This window comes from Eschrichtius robustus, chromosome X (genome assembly GCF_028021215.1).
Source record: "Eschrichtius robustus isolate mEscRob2 chromosome X, mEscRob2.pri, whole genome shotgun sequence".
Classification (NCBI taxonomy): domain Eukaryota; kingdom Metazoa; phylum Chordata; class Mammalia; order Artiodactyla; family Eschrichtiidae; genus Eschrichtius; species Eschrichtius robustus.
The window spans coordinates 97,358,054-97,382,961 of NC_090845.1; the positions used below are offsets into that span (position 1 = coordinate 97,358,054).

At 37.0% G+C, this 24,908-nt stretch overlaps 1 protein-coding gene across 7 annotated transcripts in view; it reads right to left on the bottom strand.

The window, feature by feature from the left end:
* Nucleotides 1–1,091: 1,091 nt before the first annotated feature.
* Nucleotides 1,092–24,908, bottom strand: part of ACSL4 (acyl-CoA synthetase long chain family member 4) — a 73,449-nt gene continuing 49,632 nt past the window's right edge. For all 7 annotated transcript variants that reach the window (XM_068532478.1, XM_068532477.1, XM_068532476.1 and 4 more), the window contains 7 exons: nt 20,042–20,181; nt 19,083–19,255; nt 16,888–16,962; nt 12,584–12,775; nt 10,890–11,004; nt 7,385–7,542; nt 1,092–1,400 (listed from right to left, as the gene is read on the bottom strand). In XM_068532478.1, the coding sequence (XP_068388579.1) occupies nt 1,243–1,400; nt 7,385–7,542; nt 10,890–11,004; nt 12,584–12,775; nt 16,888–16,962; nt 19,083–19,255; nt 20,042–20,181 (1,011 nt within the window). In that variant the 3' untranslated portion in view covers nt 1,092–1,242. The remainder of the gene's footprint in view (nt 1,401–7,384; nt 7,543–10,889; nt 11,005–12,583; nt 12,776–16,887; nt 16,963–19,082; nt 19,256–20,041; nt 20,182–24,908) is intronic.

The window sequence follows — 24,908 nt, forward strand, 5'->3', positions numbered from 1 at the left end:
AACTTCCCTTCTCCCAAATCCAGCATTTCCAGTTTCTAAACTCTTCTCAAACAGAAAAAAAGTGGTAACAGTGTGTTCTTCCCTTTAAGTTTCCAAAACTCATCCAAGTTAATTAATCATTCATAGATTAAAACAAGATAGTAGGGAAGTCATTCATCATAACCCGCTTTTGCTAAAATTAAAGCAAAATGAAAGGCTTTTGGTAATACAAACAATTGATCAAGAATCAAATCAGCAACAGCAAACAGACCTTAAATTACAAGTGTGATTTAATACACTTTAAAATTAATCCCTGTTATCAAAGATAAGTTCAAAGTCTAAATCCTCTCCCAGGTTCAGTGCTGTGCAAGGGTTGGAATTCTAAATACTTATGATTTTATCACCTAACAGAGAAAATGCTTCCTGTTAAAATTTGATTAACTTTCTATTATTTTAACTCTTGGTTTGTCTTATTTTGAACAAACAGAAACGCAATGTTCAGCATTTTTTAAGATGTACTTTTACTCTTAACTCATTCAAATAATTACAGTTACTGATTTTACATCTCCAAATTTCAAAAAAGCAGTTGAATTTCCCTTTAAATATATTACTAGATATTTTTTGGTGCGTTTATATTGTTTTATTCTTACTTCAGGCACTGTAATTATTCACAATATTATAATGATTCTATGAGTAACCTACACAACAATTATGAATGCTAAAATGGTTTCCAAGGTATTATTTGATTCTGTATATTATATTATGATTCAATACAAATGATTGGAAGAGAATTTTAAAGCCCTGCAGCACTTCTGCTTTGAGTAGTGTTAATGTATTTTTTGGTCATGCTTAATATTTGATGCACCTTCTGAACTAGGAAGACAATAGACATCGGAAGTTGCAAATTTCCTCAGACTACATTCTACTCCAGCTCCAACTTATTTTGTTCAACATTAAATATTTTTTCTTTAATGAAACAAGTATATCTTAGGCTAATTTTTAAAAACAGAAATTTTGCTCTAAAATTAATAACACAGCTACAGGGAAATAACTTTTCAGTTTCAGCTTCACTAGAACTATGCAAAACTAAGTTAAAGTAGACTCGACAACTATTTTAATCACTTTGGGTTTTGTTTTTTTATTACCATGTTTTTAGAATGATACACTTTACATTCTAACAGACAGCTCAACAAGGCTGAAAACTCCAGAACTGAAAAACCACCAGGCCACCTCCTGCACAACTGTAAGTAAGAGAGCAGCATTTTATTTGCCCCCATACATTCGCTCAATGTCTTTGAGGTAATGGTTCTTCAGTTCCTTCCTTTTCAGTTTGAAAGCATCAGTGACCAAACCAGTTTCAGGGGTCCAGGGCTCTGGGCTTAAGCGAACCTTGATTGGAGTTTCAAATCGCTCCAATTTCACTGAAATGAGAAAGGGGGGGGGGGTAGGAAAGAAGGAAAGGGAGGGAGAGAGGGGAAAGGAGGGGGAAGAGTGACGAGGGTTGGGAAAATGGGGGCGAGTAGGAGAGAGAGAAACAATAAAACATGAATTTTGCAGGATTCACCTAGATGATGCAGGTGATGAGACAAACGTAATGGTATGTTATAGTTAATTAATGATACCACCACCTTACAATTTCATTTTGTATTTCTCAAAGTACACATCATTTGTTTCAGTTGGATGGTTCTGGACTATGCAGTATTTTTTCCTAATATATATGTAGACACCCTCCTCTTCAGAGTCTTTCTATCTGTTGCGCCCTCTGCCTGGGATGGCCTTCCCCACTGTAGTTGCATGGCTCGCCTCCCTACCTCATCCAGGTGTCTGTTCAAATGCCACCGCCTCAGAGAGGACTCCCTTGACCACTCCTAACAAAACAGAAGTCCCTTTGTCTCTCTGTATCCTCTTATGCTATGTCTTCTTCAAAATACTTATCACCACCCCATATATTATATATTTATGTCACCTACTAGAATGTAAGCTCCATGAAAGCAGAAGCTTTGTTCTGTTCACTGCCATCCATAGGCTACACTGAGCCCTCAAGAAACATACATATTTATTCATTCATTCTACAGAAAATTAGCCTCTAGACAACTGTTCTTCATAAGCTATATTCAAATAAGAATCAAAAGGGGGGTTGTGAGTTTCATACTCTTAAATGATATAAGAATTGATGCAGCACATATTGGATTTGAGTTAGACAACACAACACATGTTGAAAGAAACGTAAGAAAATGGTGAAAATAAGGACATAGAAGCAATCCATACAGTACTCAATAATTTTAAATTCAATAAATTATATTCAGTGAAGTTACTTATTATTAATACAAGGTCATCCTTAAAATTCTGAAGGCCTACTAACAGTAATGTTAATCTACAGATGAACTTTATTTTATATGCAATTATTTAAAATAGCAATTTCGAAGAAGCAAACATCTGCATGTTTTAAAACTACTGCTAAACAGCCTAGGTAACTTGAGAAACAACTTGGTTTCAGTGATAAGCACAAAGAACTCAAATTCAATGAAGTTTTTGTTCTAAGGCTAGTCTGAGTTTTACGAAAGCTTGAGTGAATTAGCGAGTTTCTCATTAAAATAAGAGAAAAATATAAAGCTGAGTGGGAAAAGTAATCTTTCAAATTACTTAAAACCAACTTCCTAAAAGTAATGCCTAAAAAGGTAATAAAGGAATATAAAACTTGTTCAAATTAACCATATCTACTCTGATGATAGATTATAGCTCAGTTATACAGAGGTACCTGAAATAAGGTCACATTTGGAAGGGAATAGTTAAATTCTCAGATATTGATCTGGCTCCAAAACCTTTTATTTCATATTACTTTACCTACTTACATAGGTCGTATTCCAGAAACACTGACAACAATGGGACAAAGCAGGCACATTATTTCAATTGCACACAAGCAAATTAAGCATTTTTTTTTAATGCTGCATTAGAGGTTTCATAGTTTTGGAAACTCCTAAACATTATCTAGAACCACAAGCTATAGAGAGCAACAGGCAATCACACAGTTTCCTATAAATTAAATAAATTTATAAATTGCAAACAAGTGAAAAAGATTAGGGGAAGAAAAAAACAAAAACAATTTTACACGTGGCATTTTATCAGAATTACCTAGGACATGATGAAATGTGACCTGCGGGTGGCAGCAAATGTCAATTTTTCTAGCCAATGATAGTTGTCAAATCACCCCAAAACCATCATTTTGCATTCTTATGATACTACCTATACCTTGCACTTATAGTTAAAACATGAAGAGGCCTGCTATGAACGATGTATGATTTCAGGCAGATTTAACTGAATACAATCAAAACTATTTTATACTTTTTGGCCTAAGTCTCTGAAATTATAATTTGAAGCAAAAGGTTAGTAAAATAAATCTTCTGTGGCACAGGCGAGCTTATGAGTTATTTAGATTTAGCTCATGATTAGTGTTCATTATCCAAATCATGAATTGTTCGATTTCACGCCTCAATCCAAGCACAGGAAAGTTATGTAGGCCTAGCAGGTCCTAGAATTTTATTCCATTTTCCAGCCTGAAAAACTTTCCCCACTGTTGCTTTTACACAGGTGAACATTCAATGACAAATTATTCAAGTCACATTCTGCTCCATTAGTACGTTCAGAGAGTGACTAAGGGTAACAGCCTATTGGCTGAAATACTTTTTAAAATACTACATTTAAAGAAAAAAAATGAGGATTTGTATCAAAGAAAATTCTGGAAGCCTGGTGATATTAACATTAAAAAGTGTGATATATCAATAATACTATAATTAACAAAACCAACTTTAAGTAAAAAATTAAGCTACTGTCTTTATGCTTATACAGTAACTTACTTTGCAGATTATGTTAATAGGTAACTGCTATTTAAAACTTTACAGTGACCAGAGTTAACTAGAAGAATGTTCTTCTTGGGGAAAACAGTTTTTCAACTTGAACTTGCTAACAAATGTTACAAACTATATTTTTTAACCAAAATGGAACCCAAGTAGTTAATTTAAAAAGTAAATAATAGTAGCCTAGTTAGGGAAATAGGTGTGCTCATGTATCTCTGACAGGAGTATAAACTAGTCCAGTTTTTCTGGGGGAAGAGGGAGTTATTTGGCAACATAAGGGAAAAAAGCTTTTAAAATATACATTTTTCTTGACTCAGAAATTCCATTTCTAAGAATCCATATTAAGAAAATAATTACATAAGAAAATAAATTAGATTAAAACATATATATTCTATTTGTTTACAGTGGAGGGAAAAAGTCTAACAATAAGGACTTAAGTGGACACTCCTATACTGGAATACTATTTAGCTTAAAAAAATGGTAATTCAATTCTATATGTACTGACTTAGAAGAAAGTCGATGACACTGGTAAGTTAAATATATATAACAGAATGTAATGTCACCACCCAAAGGTAACTACCATTAAGTGATTTTTACTTCCTCCTTTAAACTTTCTGTATTGTCCAGTACTTTATAATGAATATAGGTACCTGTAATCAGAAAAATGATATTTTCATTTCTTAGGAGGGAAAGCAATAGGTTAAAACTAGGTTAATAGCTTCCAATTAAACATGAAGAGTACACAGTTTATCTCTGTTCCCCTGGAAAATAAACAGTTTAAAAATAATTTTTTAGGGCTTCCCTGGTGGCGCAGTGGTTGAGAATCTGCCTGCCAATGCAGGGGACACGGGTTCGAGCCCTGGTCTGGGAGGATCCCACATGCCACAGAGCAACTGGGCCCGTGAGCCACAACTGCTGAGCCTGCGCGTCTGGAGCCTGTGCTCCGCAACAAGAGAGGCCGCGATAGTGAGAGGCCCGTGCACCGCGATGAAGAGTGGCCCCCGCTCGCCGCAACTAGAGAAAGCCCTCGCACAGAAACGAAGACCCAACACAGCAAAAATAAATAAATAAATTTATTAAAAGTTCCTACCAAAATTCTAAAAAATAATAATAATAATTTTTTAAATTAAAAAGGTATTAACCACAAAGAAAAAACCGAAATGAGAGAAAGAGGACACTGAGTGAGAAGGCCCAACAAAATCTTAGAAGACCAAAAGCAAACAGGCCAGCAGTAACTGACTGGGAGCCAAGAGAGCTGAAATCTAACTGCCCACATCGAAGAACGCCAGCAAGAGGCAAACCAATCTCCCGAGCCCATAGACAGAAGCTGAGGGACAGAAGACAGAGATGAGGGGCATGCTGAAAACAGCAGGGCTGGCCCTCATCTGTTCAGAGGACAGTTCTCCCTCATCCTGCTCTTCCCCAACCAGGCTGGAGATAGATTTACCTTTTGGAAAAACTGACCTAGAGAGACTCTGGACTCGGGACACTTACAATAGAGGGAGGGGGTAAGGTTGAAAACCTAAGGGTTCAGTGAGGGGAAGACCTACCCACCCCAGCCCCAGCCCCCTTCCAATGCCCTTTTTTTTTGGCTACCAGAATATTGGCAGTCATGCTAATATCCCCCAGGTAAGAGACTGCAGAAGTCTCCTCTGGAGAAGTGGAATGACTCAAGACACTAACATTTGAATAACTTTTCAGTGAAGCCCAGCAAGCTTTCCAAACAGCTTTTTAGAACCTCATTCTCAAATATGAATGGACAGACAAGGATCAGCAGATATATGCGAGGCTGACCAAAGCAAGCAGAAAGTGGAACTTGAAGGAAACAGAAACAATAACAGGAGAAGGAAACTTCATAAAAGGAATCCCTTCAACATCCTCAGAGGATGACTGCACCCATGAAAGAGCAACAGGATGCTATTAAAAGGACACTAAGAAAGCAGGAAAGAGCTCTTGAAAATTGAAATTCTGATTTTGGAAGTTGGAAGTTCAATAGACGGAGGCAATGATAAAGTTGAGGGATCTGCCAGAATATAAAACAAAAAGGACAAGATATAAAGAAGATGTGGCACATATATACAATGGAATATTACTCAGCCATAAAAGGAAACGAAATTGAGTTATTTGTAGTGAGGTGGCTGGACCTAGAGTCTGTCATACAGAGTGAAGTAAGTCAGAAAGAGAAAAACAAACACCGTATGCTAACGTATATATATGGAATTTTAAAAAGTGGTACAAATGAGCCTAGTGAGAGGGCAGGAATAAAGTCGCAGATGTAGAGAACAGACTTGAGGGCACAGGGTGGCAAGGGGAAGCTGGGATGAAGTGAGAGAGTAGCACTGACATATATACACTACCAAATGTAAAATGGATGGCTAGTGGGAAGCAGCCGCATAGCACAGGGAGATCAGCTCAGTGCTCTGTGACCACCTAGAAGGGTGGGATAGGGAGGGTGGGAGGGAGGGAGACGCAAGAGGGAGGAGATATGGGGATAAATGTATACGCACAGCTGATTCACTTTGTTATGAAGCAGAAACTAACACACCATTGTAAAGCAATTATACTCCAATAAAGATGTAAAATAAATAAATAAATAAATAAATAAATAAATAAATTGCAATCCTCCCACCCCCAGCAAAAAAAAAAAAGGACAAGATAGATTACAAAAGAAAAAAAAAAAAGATAATAAAATTAGAGGATGAAAGTAGAAGGTCAACAACCATATAAAAGTAGTCCCAGATAAAAACATGAACACAAAACTTAGAGGGGAAAAGCAATGAAAGAAAAGCAAACAAACAACAAAAGGTAAATGGAGATTTCCCAGAACCAAAGGGCAGAGATCTCTAGATTGAAAGGGCCCACACCAAGTAAGTATACGCAATGGTAAATGATAAAACATTCACACCAGGGCACATTAGTATGAACTATCAGAACAAAGATGGACCATTCCAAACACAGACTAGATGACCACCTAGCAGGGATGCTGTGACATGCAATAAGAACTAGTTAGGTTTGGGCTTCCCTGGTGGCGCAGTGGTTAAGAATCCGCCTGCCAATGCAGGGGACACGGGTTTGAGCCCTGGTCCCGGAGGATCCCGCATGCCGCGGAGCGGCTGGGCCCGTGAGCCACAGCTACTGAGCCTGCGCGTCTGGAGCCTGTGCTCTGCAACAAGAGAGGCCGCGACAGCGAGAGGCCCGCGCACCGCGATGAAGAGTGGCCCCCGCTCGCCGCAACTAGAGAAAGCCCTCGCACAGAAACGAAGACCCAACATAGCCATAAATAAATAAATAAAATAAAAATTTAAAAAAAAAAAAAAAAAAAGAACTAGTTAGGTTATTCTACCATATAACATTTAAAGATCCTTCCAACATGGAAATTCATTATGTATATTTAAGAGGCAGGTTTTTTAAAACACAACATAGTAAATCGACTATACTGCAATAAAAATTTAAAACAAACAAAACCAAATAGACATCTTGAAGAGTCTAATGCACAGGACCTCATTAGATAACTTTTAGGGACATCAACAGATAAGCCATTTCTTACTTACTGGTATTTGCAGCTTCTCTAATCTCTTTCAGTATTTCAGCTTCCATGGCAGGGTCATTGCAGATATCAACCCAAGTGCCTTCCACCCCTTTCTGTTGTGCCAAAAGCGTCAACCTTTGCTGATTAGGAACCACAAAACTTATCACATAGGACTGGTCACTAAAAAATTAGAAAATAAAACAAACTAGAAACTAAAACATTAAGAACAATTATTCATAAATTATTCAAAGGAATAGTACACATAATTCTGAATATATATTTCTCTTATTTGTTACAGCTTCATTAAGAAGTAATAAAGCCCATAGTACTGCCATAAAGACAGACACATAGATAGCCCAATGATATAGAGAGTCCAGAATAAACCCTTGCATATATGGTTAAATGATCTTCAACAAGGGTTCCACGACCGCTCAATGGGGAAAGGACAGTCTCTTCAACAAGTGGTATTAAAAGAACTGGATATCCATATACAAAGGAATGAAGTTGGACCCTTACCTTATAACACATACAAAAATTAACTCAGAATAGATCAGAGACCTAAATCTATAAGAGCTAAAATTATAAAATGCCTAGAAGAAAACATAGGGGAAAAGATTCATGACACTGGATTTGGCAGTGCTTCCTTAGATATGACACCAAAAGCACAGGAAACAAAAGAAAAAATAGATGAAGAGTACAACAAAAATAAAAAATGTTCTGTGTATCAAAGGTCACAACAGAGTCTAAAAAGGCAATCTATGGAACTGGATAAAATATCTGCAAATCGTATGTCTGATAAGGGGGTTATATCTAGAATGTATAAAGAATTCCTACAACTCAACAACAAAAACAATAACAAAATAGCCCCATTAAAAATGGGCAGGGGGCTTCCCTGGTGGCGCAGTGGTTGAGAAGCTGCCTGCCAATGCAGGGGACACGGGTTCGAGCCTGGGTCTGGGAAGATCCCACATGCCGCGGAGCAACTAGGCCCGTGAGCCACAACTACTGAGCCTGCGCGTCTGGAGCCTGTGCTCCGCAACAAGAGAGGCCGCGATAGTGAGAGGCCCGCGCATCGCCATGAAGAGTGGCCCCCACTTGCCGCAACTAGAGAAAGCCCTCGCACAGAAACGAAGACCCAACACAGCCAAAAAAAAAAAATAATAAATAATAAATAAATTAAAAAAAAAACAAAACTGTAAGGAATTGGCTTTAAAAAAAAAAAATGGGCAAAGACCTGAAACCATAAAACTCCTAGAAGGAAACATAGGGGGAAGAAGCTCTTTTGACATAGGTCGTGGCAATGACTTATTGAATTTGACACCAAGAGCAAAGGCAACAAAATCAAAACTAAACCAGTGGGAGTATATCAAACTAAAAAGCTTCTGCACAGCAAAGGAAACCAGCAACAAAATGAAAAGGCAACCTACAAAATAGGAGAAAGTATTTGAAAATCATATATGATAAGGGGTTAATATCCAAAACGCATAAAGAGCTCATACTACTCAATAGCAAAAAAAAAAAAAAATCAATTAAAATATGGTCAGGGGAACTGAATAGACATTTCTCCAAAGAAGACATACAGATGGCCAGCGGGTACATGAAAAGGTGCTCAATATTACCAGTTATCAGGGACACGCAAATCAAAACCCCAACAAGATATCACCTCATACCTGTTAAAATGGCTATTATCAAAAAGCCAAGAAATAACAAGTTTTGGTGAGGATGTGAAGAAAAGGGAAGGGAACCCTTGTGCACTGTTGGTGGGAATGCAAAGTGGTGCAGTATGGAGACTTCTTGGTATAAATCCAAAGGAAATGAAAACAGGATATCAAGGAGGTATCTGGTCCATGTTCATTGCTGCATTAATCCATAATAGCCAAGATATAGAGACAACCAAGTGTCCATCAACAAATGAATGGATAAGGAAGATGTGGTGTATATGTTCAATGGAATATTACTGAGCCATGAGAAAGAGATTCTGCCATTTGCGACAAAATTGATGAACCTGGAGGGCATCATGCTAAGTGTAACAAACCAGACACAGAAAGACAAGAACTGCATGGTATTGCTTAAATGTGGAATCTTAAAAAAAAAAAAAAAAAAAAAAAAGTCAAACTCATAGAAACAGAGAGTAGAAAAGTGGTCGCTAGGGGCTGGGGGTGGAGGCTGATAAAAGGGTACAAACTTTTAGCTATAAGATGAATAGGGTCTGATGATCTAATGTGTAACATGGTGATTACAGCTGATAACACTGTATTGTATAATCAAAAATAAGAGGGAAAAAAATTTTAATGGGCAAAGGACTTGATTAGACATTTCTCCAGAGGTGATATACAAACGGCCAAACAAGCAGATGAAAAGATGCTCAAACATCACTAATCCTTGGGGGCAAGATATCCCCTCAAACTCATTACCGTGACTACTATAAAAAAAAAAATTTTTAAAGTAGAAACAAATGTTACTGAGGATGTGGAGAAAGTAAAACCCTTGTACACTGTTGATGGGAAGGAAAAAAAATAGTGCTGCCATAATGGAAAGAGTATGGCAGTTCCTCAAAAAATAAAAATAGAACTACCATATGATCCAGCAATCCCACATCTGGGTATATATCCAAAAGAATTGAAAGCAGGATCTTCAAGAGATATTTGAATATCCATGTTCATAGCAGTATCATTCACAATAGTCAAGAGGTAGAAGCAACCCAAGTTGTCCATTGATGGATGAACGACTAAACAAAATGTGGTCTATACATACAACGGAATATTATTCAGCCTTAAAAAGGAAGGAAATTCTGACACATACTACAATGTAGATGAATCCTGAGGAGCATTCTGCTAAGTGAAATAGCCAGTCACAAAAAGACAAACACTGTATGATTCTATTTATTCAAGGTATCTAGAGGAGTCAAATTCACAGAAACAGAAAGTAGAATGGTGGTGGCCAGGGGCTGGGTGGGGGGAGGGGAAATGGGGAGTGGTTTAATGGATATTGAGTTTCATTTTCACAAGTTGAAAAGTTCTGGAGATTGGTTGTACAACAGTGTGAATATACTTAATCCTAGTGAACTGTACACTTAGGATGGTTAAGATGGTAAATTTAGGTTTTGTGTTTTTTATAATTAAATTTTTTAAAGGGAGTAATAAAGCCCAGAAAAATAAACCATATTAACACATAAAGAAAGAAAATGGTCCAATCTCTCAGGTTTTTTAATTTAGAAAACTTGTACTAGCTGTGTTACCCTCTTGGGAAAATTACCTATGCTAAGTTTCAGTTGTTATGGATGTTAAATGAAATAACTGTTGTGGCATAGCTAAGTATTTAGCAAGACATAGTAGGTGGTCCAGTAAATAGTTAAAATATCTGGATTATCTCAAATGACCTTTAAACTGTTAAATTCAAGAACTTTCATAAATTTATAACATTCCCCAACTCTGAAAGTTTGATGTTTCCCTTATGATTATATCAATTTTTTCCCAATTATCCTTTTACTGTAAGTATATGAAACACAAATGCAACTTTAAAATTACCTTTTGGCAAAAGCACAGATGTTGTCAATAAGCGGACAGTTCTTCAGTGCAGCTTCTACTTTCCCAAGAGATACATATTCCCCTGCTTGTAACTTCACCAGATCTTTCTTACGATCTGTAAGTCATGAAGCATGTTATGTTATCCATAGTACATTTATTAAGGTATGTCCAATTCTGATTTTCTTTCAGTCTCATCACCTTAATCTTTATTTATAAAGATACTTCTTTTAAAATCTTGTTATGTCTAATGTTTGCCCATACACATCAGTTAAAAAGAAAATGCCTAGTTAAAGAAGTACTGGCTAAAATGTTATATCCTACACCAAAAGCTTTAATATCTTACTATAATGTTTAATATTATAATGAATTTAATAGAAGGAACAAAGACTTTGGGGCATTAGATTTGAATGGTAGCTCTGCCTGTTACTAGCTATGTGATCCTAGACATGTCATTTGACCACTCCAACCCTCAAATTTTATCCGGGATAATGATGCCTACCTCATACTGGCATGTAGCACAATGTCTGACATACAGAACACAGTCAATAAATGTTAATTCCCCATTTTCCGGATTTGTCATTATCTTGTTAAAATGACAGTGCACTAATAACACGCTGGCATAGGATGGCACATCACCAGGTTGCCTTACATCCTTTGTGTGAGTGCTGACTTGCCTACCCATAGGCTGGGAACCCAGTCTACATGCCACCAGAGCCAGCCTTTGATTCCAGCACAATTAAGGATCAAGGGGAAAAAGGCGGTGGCGGTGTAGGTGGGGGAGTTACTGGTTCTAGACTGAGCCATGTTTCCTGGGAATTTCACTGGCAGATCAAACTTCTAGGCAAAGAACCAATTTTCCCAGGAAATCTCTAACTATATTCAGGTCACATATGGGTCCAGAGACAGACTTAAATGGACCACTAGAGATAATGACTGAGGAAATTTTATGGCTTGAAAAGGATCTGAATGGGACCCAACAGAGTGGTCCTTATCAGCTAGTCAAATTTTTAACTTTTGCCTGATTAAAATGAGTAGTGTAAGGGCTATTTTGGAGTAGCTCTGAACTTAGTCTATTTCAGTAGGCTCAATAAGGGCAGTGCCAAGCCAACTGACATTCTCAGAAGAACAGATTAATGTTGAGGACTGACATTATAATTTTCTAAGAGTCCAGGCTAGTTAGAGTCATATAAATGGCCACTAGGGAAAATAACATGTCCACAATGCTTCTTGGGTGGGGAGGTAAATGGTGAGGAAGGCCTAGAATAGGGTATGTTACAGTAGATGGTTATACGGAACCAAATGTATCAATAGTTGACCAAAAGAAAACAAAACAAAGAAACAAACAAAGAAAACCTCTTCTGAGCAATTTTTGTTTTCTCACTGCCAACTGCTATTTTCCTGCCCACCCTCCCTACCCCAATGCTGCTTCTGCTACCACTTAGTAAGGTGCAGGTACTGCCCTGCTCTAAACATTTTACATGTATCAACTCATTTAATCCTAACAAAACCCCTACCAGGTCAGTATTGCTGTCCCTATTTCACAGATGGAGAAGCACAGACCGAAGTTAAATAACTTTTCTAAAGTTTAAACCAATGGAATCATCAACCCTATTAATGACTTGACCAATATTACCTTTCATATATGTGGAAGTTGCAAAAACTAAAGAAAAGCACAAAAAAGAGAATACACTGACCGATAATCTGTAAACACCCATCGGGATGGAATTCTCCAATATCACCAGTGCAAAACCACCTTTGGCCATTTTCGTCCACAGAATAATCCTCAGCTGTTTTCTCTTCATTTTTAAAATATCCCATGGAGATATTCTGTCCACCGATTACGATTTCACCTCTGGGGTTTGGCTTGTCGTGAACTGTATAACCACCTGGATGTCATAAAAGCAAATTAGTTATTGTTCTAAAACAAATTTACTTGTATTAATTCTTAAAGATCCTTTGCTACTATTGTTCCCCTGATCAAATTTTACTTCACTTTACGGGAGCATATTAGTTAATATTTCCCAGGATCATAAAATTTCACACTTAGAACATCATTAAAGCTTAGGGTTCATAGCGTTCTGTTAAGATAAAATCACCCCCAAGAAGGGTAACACTTGAAGTTGTTAGAAGTAAATTATTAATATGTTGATATCAAATGTGTTTCAGATATATTCTAAGGAGGTTTTAATCAAAGAGCATAGGTAGTTATAAATTTAAAACTATTCGATATTTCAGCATGACAAAACCCACTGTACATGAAACATTAAACTCATTCTTATTATATAAAGCAAAGGTTCTTTCATAGCAAGGAAAACTCCAAATATGGACCCACTCTCCAAAACTGACATTAAAGCCCAGTACCAGAAAAATCAGAAAAATAAAAATTAAAGGCAAAATTCTCCTTACCAAGTTTTACAATATACCTTGTTTCTCTGATTCCACTGCTTAATAAATAACCCATTTAGTAAAGCAATTTTGATGCTGATGCCCAATATACATAGACACACACTCCCTATATTTTTTAAGATTTTCATTCTAAAATTGGAAAGGCATTACCATGGGAGAAAGGAGGACTTATTCCCAAGATGTAAAATGCTTGGGAATAAAATTGGCCTTTCAGTGTGGTATTTAAAAAGGAACGGTTGTTTGCTCATAGAGCACCACAGTAATGCACATAATAAAAAGTCACATAGGACAAACACTTTTCGAAACTTCGAATTTATGTCAGACAAAGCCCATTCATTTTCTTGGGTTCAAACAACCTAAGGGATGTGTCCTACAAGGTAACTGGTCCTTTAAAGGGTGAGTCTATGGCTCTTTGCACACAACAATATTGTACTATATTCATCAGACTTGTTTAGAGACTAAAACTTAACTATCCCACCCACTAAAAAGGCAATTATGTAATGTAATAGAGATGCTAAATATCGCTATGGCAGCGATCACATTACAACATTTAAATGTATCAAATTAACATGCTGTACACCTTAAATTTACACAATGTTGTATGTCAAATATACTAAATTGAAAAATAAAAGAGGGACTTCCCTGGTGGCTCAGTGGTTAAGAATCTGCCTGCGAACGCAGGAGACACAGGTTTGATCCCTGGTCCGGGAAGATCCCACATGCCGCAGAGCAACTAAGCCCGTGCGCCACAGCTACTGAGCCTGCGAGCCACAACTACTGAGCCCGCGTGCCACAACTACTGAAGCCCTCGCGCCTAGAGCCTGTGCTTCGCAACAAGAGAAGCCACCGCAATGAGACGCCCGCGCACCGCAATGAAGGGTTGCCCCCTCTCGTTGCAACCAGAGAAAGCCCGCACGCAGCAATGAAGACCCAAAGCAGCCAAAAATGAATAAATAAATAAATAAATTTTTTAAAAATAAAAGAAAATCTTAAGCTTTTTAATTACTCTTCCTTTATCTGGCATGGCTAGGCTATTAATTATTTTGCAGTTAATGAATATGTTTAATATTTTTCACAATTTCATCATAGGAAGACTGCTTTACTTTTGCAGATTATCACCAGTGTCTGTAAAGCACAGGTTTCCTCTAAGTGGCTCGCCTTCTGCAGTTACTTATAAAAATTAAACTATACAAATAGCTGGGCAATTGATTCTCAACTATAAAAATGTTTGCTGGGGGCGATTGGGATTGACATGTATACACTGATGTGTATAAAACTGATGACTAATAAGAACCTGCAGTATAAAAAAACAAACAAAAACAACAACTAATACTAAACTTTCTTTGGGTTATTTGTATGGAAATATGTTAATATAAATGTTTCAGACATTACATGAAATTTCTAAAAATCTTATATGTTCTGGTATAATGTTATAAGTCATAATTCTAGTTATTACTTTAAAATGTATATCTCAGAAATAACTAAATTTCCTTGTCAATTGCATTATTATGAACTTTCATCAAATCTTTAACCGTGGTCATTTTTAAGTCTTTTGGCATTTACAGACAGTTCTGGGTGTACTCTGATGCTTTTGCAAAAATGTTCCTATAAAAGGGTTTCATCTTCAAGGAATTCATGGAAAAGACTCTGACAAGTACTGGTTTCTGGTAACTGACTATACTGCTGAACTGAATGAATAAGCATTTTCAGAACTCTAATGGAAAACTGATGAACTCATAAAAGCGCTAACAAAAGATCAAGATGAAAAAAAAATTAATTACATGGGACTGAGTGAACTGATGAGGATGATTATAATTTTTGTGACTTTCTGTTTGAATAAAAAAAAATCCCACAAGGACTCAGAGGCAAAAAATATACAAATCAATTTTCACTGCAAAGTAAAGGAGCTGTTACAGTGGAGGATTACTGGACTGAATGTCAATACTATGACATAGTATGAGTGTGTTTCGTGTTTGGTAATTGCAATCATTGTTGCTTTTGTTGTGGTCATCCATTTACAATGCTTGGTGTCAGTTTATTTATCTCTTGTAAAAATAAAATACAGTGTGTGTGTGTGAAAAAAAAAAAACAAAGCTGGAAAATTCCAAAATACTTGAAGGTTAAATGGTTCTATTCTAAGCAATACATGGATCTTGCTGTCTGTATGTGAACTGAATAACATGCACAGTGACCAAGCAAAAAAAAAAACAGAAAGAAATACAAATTATCAGGTCTCCTCAGATCTACTGAATGAGTCTTTCTGGAGGTAGGGTCCAGGAATTTGTATTTTATCAGCTTTCTAGATGATTCTCACGCATGCTAAAGAGTAGGAACCACTCTTCTATATGCCAGGTTCTGTGAAAATCTGTCCCCATTGCTACATTCTCTGTGAGGCTGTAAGGCCATATGGATAAGATAGGGAGTAAAGAAGGTAGTTTTTGAAAAGCCAGTAAAAAACTACTTAATATTGTTCACATAATGCTGTTTGTTAACTTCCTCTTTTCACTTAGTTGTTTGGAATAGCAAATTTTCTAAGTGAGTTTAAGGTGCACTGGTGAATTAAATGCAAAACCTGGATTAAGGTTGAGATTTTCTTACTCCTTGTTCAGACCCAATCCATTCTTTTTATTTTCCTCCACAAGGTTCCCATTTGCCTCTTGAGTAATCCAGTGGAACTGTTTTTTCCTTACTAAACTTCAGGATGTACCAGGAGTCAGGTCCAGGAAAATGTCTTCAAAATAATTCTCTCCTTGGTATCTTTTCTGATATAAGATCTGGCCAAGAGCTTGTTCTCCACTGCAAAATCATATGGTGATTCACTGTTTACCAAAAGTTTGATTGAGCCAAACCAGGGATGTGATTTAGGAGACAGCAAAGTATGCTAGAAAGTGCATCAGTTTTAGTGTCAAACAGTTCTAGGTGTGATTCATGGTCTGCCACTTACTAGCTGTGCAATTAATGTCTCTGAATTTCAATTTCCTTGGCCATTGAATGTGCTGTGTGTTAAGTAATTCTTAATTCACTTGTTTGTCAGTCTATGGGTTTATTTGTATATGCCTATCTCACTACAAACAGCTGATGAAGTTAATGAAATAATTCACATCAAGTGTCTAGTCCTTTGCCTGGAACCTGTAAGATATTTAATAAAAGTTAACTCTCTTTAAAAAAAAAATGTTTGCTGGGGTCAAGCGCTAAGAAGTTGGGGTGTGTGTGTGTGTGATTAGTCACTCTATCCCCTGAAAATATGGGGTTTCATTTCCCAGCCCAAACCTACTCACTAGCAAAATCTAGCTTCAAAAGATAGGATATACATCCTTCTCCAAATCCAGGGAATGCCCTGCTAAGAATTTTTTCCTCTTTACCATCGAGTATTCCCAAGTTCAGAATCATCATGCCTAGATTCTAGAGATTTCCCTTTCCTCTTGGGAACCTAACAATGTTACTGAAGAAAAAGAAAGCACAGGGAACAAGCAACAGCAAAGACTCGCTTGCTACCGCAGACAACCTAATGCTTTTTAAAAATGGAAGTCTAGAGGCTCGCGGTAGTTTTTAGCATATCTAGAAACACTAGAGCTTGTCATAAAATGCTTACCTTCCTGCCAGTCTTTTAGCTTAATTTCACAGCAAATAAGAGGGGCTCCAACTCTGCCAGTAGTATAGTCAGTAACTATAAGGGAAAGAGCAACAAAGATATTAATTAGTGTAACACATTTCAGACTCCCCCTAATGTGATTACAGGAATATTAAAGTTGGAGCCAGATTCTGAAAGATGACAAAAGAAGAGGCCATGGTGAGAGGAATGCAAAGCGTGACCATTTCTCAATAATTCAGCTTCATTTTTTTTTATTTATTTATTTTTGGCCGCACCGCACAATGTGCGGGATCTTAGTTCCCTGACCAGGGATCGAACCCGTGCCCCCTGCAGTGGAAGCATGGAGTCTTAACCACTGGACCGCCAGGGAAGTCCCTTCAGCTTCATTTTAACAGTGCAATTGATTTCAATGTTGGTACATCATTTTGGCTTCTCATGGCTACATTTCGGATAATCAAGTATAAAAATCTGTTAAGGGAGGAGAGCTGGCTCCGCCATTACCTACAGAGAATTCTGGTAAGACAGATTTTGATTGGAAGTCCTCCTCTACAACTCACTGACTGGATGTATAAATTGGACAAGTTACTTAACTTCTCTAAACCTCCATTTCCTCATCTATATAAAAGGGGATAATAACAGAACCCATTTCATATAGGGATATGCTGTGAGGGTTAAATGAGATGATTCGTGGACAGTGCTTAACACTTCTTGGCAAAAAAACAAAGTGTTCAATAAATGTTAGCAGCTATTATCCAACATGATGATGATGATGATGATATTATCCTTTTGTAGTTTGTGATTATTGCTTGCAGTAATCAAGTATTTATGGACAACCTATTACGTACCTAGCATTATGTTAAACATTGTGAGGAAAACACATTAAAGGTAAGGAGACACTGCCCTCAATGAGCTTACAAACAAACTACCTGGAGAGAAAAGCACGTGAAATAATTTAGAGCACTTTTAAATACTAAACTGCATGGTACTGATGGTGAGAACAATAGCACCTTGGAGACTAGAAAGATCAATGTAAGATGAAATGTCTGGGAAACACTTAATTGAAGAGTTGCACATGAGAAGATGGCTGTGACCAGATAGCAAAAAGGGCATTGCAAGAGAAGGGAACAGAAAATACAAGAGAGAGTAAGAAGATTGGCTTATTTGGAAACAAGAATCCTGGTGTGTACACAGGTGGCAAATAATGATGAAGAGGTACAATGGTGCCAGGTTAGAGACATCTTGAAAGCTACGTTCACCAGGTATGAAGCAGTGTTTGAGGTGGATGTGTCTAACAGAAGAATAGAGGATGAATCAGAAGTAATATAATAGAGGCAGACACAGCAGCTGAAAGGCTGTTACCACAGGGCAGTGTGAAGTAATAAAAGGTTAGATGCCACAGGTGGCAGGCAGTGGAGGGAGCAATCCAATGAAAAAGTGGGAAGATCTGGTGAAAGTTAAAGATATTAAAAATAAACAATCAAATAACTTCAAAGCTAATGCCCTGAATGATTTTAAGGATGGTAATAACACTGTCAAACAATTTGCCAATGGAAAGATGGTTTTGGATAATGGCATTGACTTTGGACATCAGTTTAAAGTGAAAGTGAGATAGTAAAAAAAATTACTATACCCCATTGTTTCACAGCCTAGGGTGATTTGCCCCTTAAGGGATATTTGGTAACATCTAAAGATATAATTCATTGTCATATTATCTGGCGGCTATCTAGTGGCTAAACATCCTACAATGTGCAGGAGAGCTCCCAACAATAAAGAATTATCTGGTTCAAAATTTCAGCAGTGCTGAAGTTGAGAAACCCTGCTATATATAGGCTGTTGAAAACAACAGAAAGCAAACAAGAAGTCAGGGCAGGAATACAGATTCGAGAGGGAGCACAAAAGTGATACCTTATTCCAAGAGTGCAGTTCTCCAAGGAAGTGATCATTTAGAGAAAGAAGATTACAAGAGCAGGGTGACAGAACTTTCAGGACTGACAATGTGTCCTAAGTATTTACGAGGCTTAAAAATAAAGGGTACACATGACTCAACTACAAGTTTCTAAAACTAAAATATGTAGATTTTCATTGAATCTGATATTACTTAAGAGGTATAAAGTTACCATGGTTCCCAAAGGCAATGCAAATTGGCCTTACCAGTAGCAATTAACATAATCATTTGCCACATTAAAAATGCTTACCTTCAGTAACTGTGCCAGCACCACACGATTCTGTCAGTCCATAACCCTGACCAACCGGGCAGCAGAAGCAGACATTCATGAATCGTTGTGTCTGCGGAGACAGGGGTGCTCCACCAGACAGCATCATACGGACATTCCCTCCTAGCAGAGCCTTCACCTTTTTAAACAGTATCCTTGATAAAAGGGGTAAATGATTTTAATATATGCACAGATTATTCTTGGTGACACACTAATTTATAGGCTCTGGAAAAGATTTCTCAACGTTGGTTGAACACCTATATTTCAGGACCATTGTGATAATGAGAGGTGAACAAAGCAACAACTAGTAGCACATTGAAAAAAATGCCAGAAAAACTCTTAAAAAGGCAAAAAGAAAAATGTATGGTGTCAGGAAACTACTTTGACACACAGTAAATGAAAGAAAAGGATGATGTCAAAGGAAAAAATGTAAAGTTACCTTTGGAACATTTAGTCATCTATCTTATTTCCCTTCCAATGAAAAATGCTTCCCCATCTCAACTCCCCAGCACCACATTTAAAATAACCGTTATATTCATACACTTAATATGCTATTTTATGAATACAATACATCAGAAACCTTCACGCCAAATAAATCTTGAAAATCACTTTTTTGAGTTAGAAATGGCATTTTTTAAACTCAACTGTCTTGACACAAAAGTCTACTCTAGTTTTTCTTCATGAGACCAAATATTATAATTAAATCTTAAATATGTACTCAATTATTAACATTTGTTAATTTGCCAAGATCAGAGTTCAAGGTCCTCTGCTTGCTCTACAAGCAATGAGGCTTAGAAGTGAATAAAAGAGAAATTCAACGTTATGATCATGGTGGTGATGCTCAAACTAAATTAACTTGTCAGTTACTTCCTCATCTTCCAGATGTAAAAACACAAAAAGATTTAAAGGCTCAAACTACAGAGTCTATGAGATATACTTACAGATTGCAAAGCGGTGCATCATACCCCTTTTTGATCTGTTCCAATTTGTAATCATACCCTATCTTGAACAGAGTTTTCTGGATATAATTCATCTCTTGGACTTTGCTCATAACATTCTTATAAATTCTATCCATGATTTCCTAAAAGGCAAGCAACATATTAAATAATCTGAAAAGAACTACACCAACACTGAGACAGTCTTAGTCGAAAATACCTTATTTACAATATCTTAGGTAAAAGTCTTTAGTAGAATGGAAATATTTATTATATTGTAGGATTAATTTCACTAACTTGTTCACTATTTCAAAAACACTAAAGACAAGTATAGGGGTTTCTTCAGTTCTACACACTAAGTTTATCTAAAATTTTTTAAACATTGACTGGAGAATAAATAGTTCATTCACCTACCACATAAAGATAATTTTTTTTAATTCTTTTCTTCAAATATATTCACTTATTCTCAAATAGCACTAAAACATCCAACTATGTTGAATCTACTCCTGATGTTTTTCTTACTACTACCTGGTGACTCTTACAGCCTGGCAGAGAGTTTTACAGTTTCTTAAAATTCTTATGTCCCTACAATTTAGGCATGTCTATTCCATTTTAATAGAAGCTAAGATAACAACAAAAAAAATAGGATTCTTGTTCACAGCTCCTTGGAAAATTAGAAGTAGGACTAGGTTTGGGATATACTGACTCCCAAGCTAATACATGCAAAACAGAAAACAAAAAAAACCCAAACAAACCAATAAAAGCCCCAACTATCACTAAATGATGTTTTCTTGGCATTACTTAGCACAAATTAACAAGAGTTATTGCATAAAGCACACCTATTTATAAACACCTAGTTTTAAATATTTAAAATAGCAATTAATGTAAATTCAGTTGTGCTATAATGAATAACTCTATGGATGGCTCTTTCAATATTAGAACAGAGTCATTCACAAACGAGGACAGCAGAACCAGCCCTTGCATTATGCTAAGTGAAATAAGTCAGACAGAAAAAGACAAATACTATGTGATCTCACTTACATGCGAAACCTAAAAAAGCTGAATTCATAGCAACAGAGAGTAAATTGGTGGTTGTTCGGGTCTAGGGGGCGGGGGAAATGGGGAGATGTTGGTCAAAGGGTACAAACTTCCAGGTGAATAAGTCTAGAGATCTAATGTACAGCATGGTGACTACAGTTAACAAGACTGTATTGTATATTTGAAAGTTGGTAAAACAATAGATCTTAAATGTTCTCATCATAAACACACAAATAGTAACTATGTGAGGTGATAAATGTGTTGATTAACATTACTGTGGTAATCATTCCACAATACATATGTATATCAAATCATCACACTGTACACCTTAAACTGACACAATGCTATGTATCAATTATATGTCAGTACAGCTGGGGGGGTGCATGGTACAATGTTGTTTTCTACATTTCCACAAAAGGTATCACTGTTGGATAACTGAAATCTTTGTTTATATCTGTGACTGAGAAATCCCAGAAGTTCCCTAAAATGATTTCAACATCCTATAACTATCCTGCTTTTAAAAGTGTATGGAAACCAGACAAAGATGTCACAAAGAAAGAAACCTACAGGCCAATATCACTGATGAACATAGATGCAAAACTCCTCAACAAAACACTAGCAAACAATCCAACAGCACATTAAAAGGATCATCCACCATGATCAAGTGGGGTTTATCCCAGGAATGCAAGGATTCTTCACTATACAGAAATCAATCAATGTGATGCACCACATTAAGAAACTGAAGAAGAAAAACCATATGATCAACTCAATAGATGCAGAGAAAGCTTTCGACAAAATTCAACACCCATTTATGATAAAAACCCTCCAGAAAGCGGGCATAGAGGGAACCTACCTCAACATAATAAAGGCCATATATCACAAACCCACAGCCAACATCCTTCTCAATGGTGAAAAACTGAAACCATTGCCTCTAAGATCAGGAACAAGACAAGGGTGCCCACTCTCACCACTCTTATTCAACATAGTATTGGAAGTTTTAGCCACAGCAATCAGAGAAGAAAAAGAAATAAAAGGAATCCAAATTGGAAAAGAAGAAGTAAAGCTGTCACTGTTTGCAGATGACATGATACTATACATAGAGAATCCTAAACATGCTACCAGAAAACTACTAGAGCTAATCAACGAATTTGGTAAAGTATCAGGATATAAAATTAATGCACAGAAATCTCTTGCATTCCTATACACTAATGGTGAAAAATCTGAAAGAGAAATTAAGGAAACACTCCCATTTTACGATTGCAACAAAAAGAATAAAATACCTAGGAATAAGCCTACCTAAGGAGGTAAAAGACCTGTACTCAGAAAACTATAAGACACTGATGTAAGAAATCAAAGATGATACAAACAGATGGAGAGATATGCCATGTTCTTGGATTGGAAGAATCAACATTGTGAAAATGACTCTACTACCCAAAGCAATCTACAGATTCAATGCAATCCCTATTAAACTACTACTGGCATTTTTCACAGAACTAGAACAAAAAATTTCACAATTTTTATGGAAACACAAAAGACCCCGAATAGCCAAAGGAATCTTGAGAAAGAAAAACGGAGCTGGGGGAATCAGGCTCCCAGACTTCAGACTATACTACAAGGCTACAGTAATCAAGAGAGTATGGTGCTGGCACAAAAACAGAAATATAGATCAATGGAACAGGATAGAAAGCCCAGCCATTAACCCACGCACATATGGTCACCTTATCTTTGATAAAGGAGGCAAGCATATACAGTGGAGAAAAGACAGCCTCTTCAGTAAGTGGTACTGGGAAAACTGGACAGCTACATCTAAAAGAATGAAATTAGAACACTCCCTAACACCATACACAAAAATAAACTCAAAATGGATTAAAGACCTAAATGTAATAAGGCCAGACGCTATAAAACTCTTAGAGGAAAACACAGGCAGAACACTCTATGACATAAATCACAGCAAGATCCTTTTTGACCCACCTCCTAGAGAAATGGAAATAAAAACAAAAATAAACAAATGGGACCTGATGAAACGTAAAAGCTTTTGCACAGCAAAGGAAACCATAAACAAGACCAAAAGACAGCCCTCAGAATGGGAGAAAATATTTGCAAATGAAGCAACTGACAAAGGATTAATCTCCAAAATTTACAAGCAGCTCATGCAGCTCTATATCAAAGAAACAAACAACCCAATCCACAAATGGGCAGAAGACCTAAATAGACATTTCTCCAAAGAAGATATACAGATTGCCAACAAACACATGAAAGGATGCTCAACATCACTAATCATTAGAGAAATGCAAATAAAAACCACAATGAGGTATCACCTCACACCGGTCAGAATGGCCATCATCAAAAAATCTACAAACAATAAATGCTGGAGAGGGTGTGGAGAAAAGGGAACCCTCTTGCACTGTTGGTGGGAATGTAAATTGATACAGCCACTATGGAGAACAGTATGGAGGGTTCCTTAAAAAACTAAAAATAGAACTACCATATGACCCAGCAATCCCACTACTGGGCATATACCCTGCGAAAACCATAATTCAAAAAGAGTCATGTACCACAGTGTTCATTGCAGCTCTATTTACAGTAGCCAGGACATGGAAGCAACCTAAGTGTCCATCGACAGATGAATGGACAAAGAAGATTTGGTACATATATACAATGGAATATTACTCAGCCATAAAAAGAAATGAAATTGAGTTATTTGTAGTGAGGTGGATGGACCTAGAGTCTGTCATACAGAGTGAAGTAAGTCAGAAAGAGAAAAACAAACACCGTATGCTAACACATATACATGGAATCTAAAAAAAAAATGGTTATGAAGAACCTAGGGGCAGGACAGGAATAAAGACGCAGACATAGAGAATGGACTTGAGGACACAGGGAGGGGGAAGGGTAAGCTGGGACGAAGTGAGAGAGTGGTATGGACCTATATACACTACCAAATGTAAAACAGATAGCTAGTGGGAAGCAGCCGCACAGCACAGGGAGATCAGCTTGGTGCTTTGTGACCACCTGGAGGGGTGGGATAGGGAGGGTGGGAGGGAGATGCAAGAGGGAGGGGATATGGAGATATATGTATACGTATAGCTGATTCACTTTGTTATACAGGAGAAACTAACACAACATTGTGAAGCAATTATACTCCAATAAAGATGTTAAAAAAAAAGTGTACGGTTTGCAAATGTCAAATCATGTTGTAAACCTGAAACTAATATAATATTATACATCAACTATATTTCAATTTAAAAAATCACCCCCAAAGGAAATAAATAAATTGTACCATGTGTACCCTACCAATAAACCATGTGTATGTCATTTTTTTTCAAAAAGTATGTTGGGTGGAAGAGAGCATATGGGAGTGAGACAGATGTGTGAGAACCACTTCCACCGCTCCTTCCAACGCTATATACCAATGACAGGCACAGAAAGGGCTTAATGAGTAAGGAACACAACACATTTGCAACAAGTTGGCAGGGTTTATTGTTAGCACATTCAGTCACCCTTTACCTCAACCTAACATTACACGACGTTCAGTGGAGTCACTGCTTATCAGCAGCGATTTCCTCTGAATTCTCACACTGTGAACATGTGACCATTACAGTACTAAATGGATCTTTTATTCTGACTCAGGAAAGAAACAAACTCAGAAAATAGAATCTATCCAAAACAATTCTCAATAATAAGATTTTTGAAAGGCTTATCTACAGACGAGTGGGAGAAGCTAAGGGAGCCAATAAGGTTTGGTGAAGCATCAATGCACTAGCAACATAGGAGGCCACTGACTATCCCTAGGCCTGAAGAAATAAGAGGAGAGAAGTATTACTGGAACCTGGTA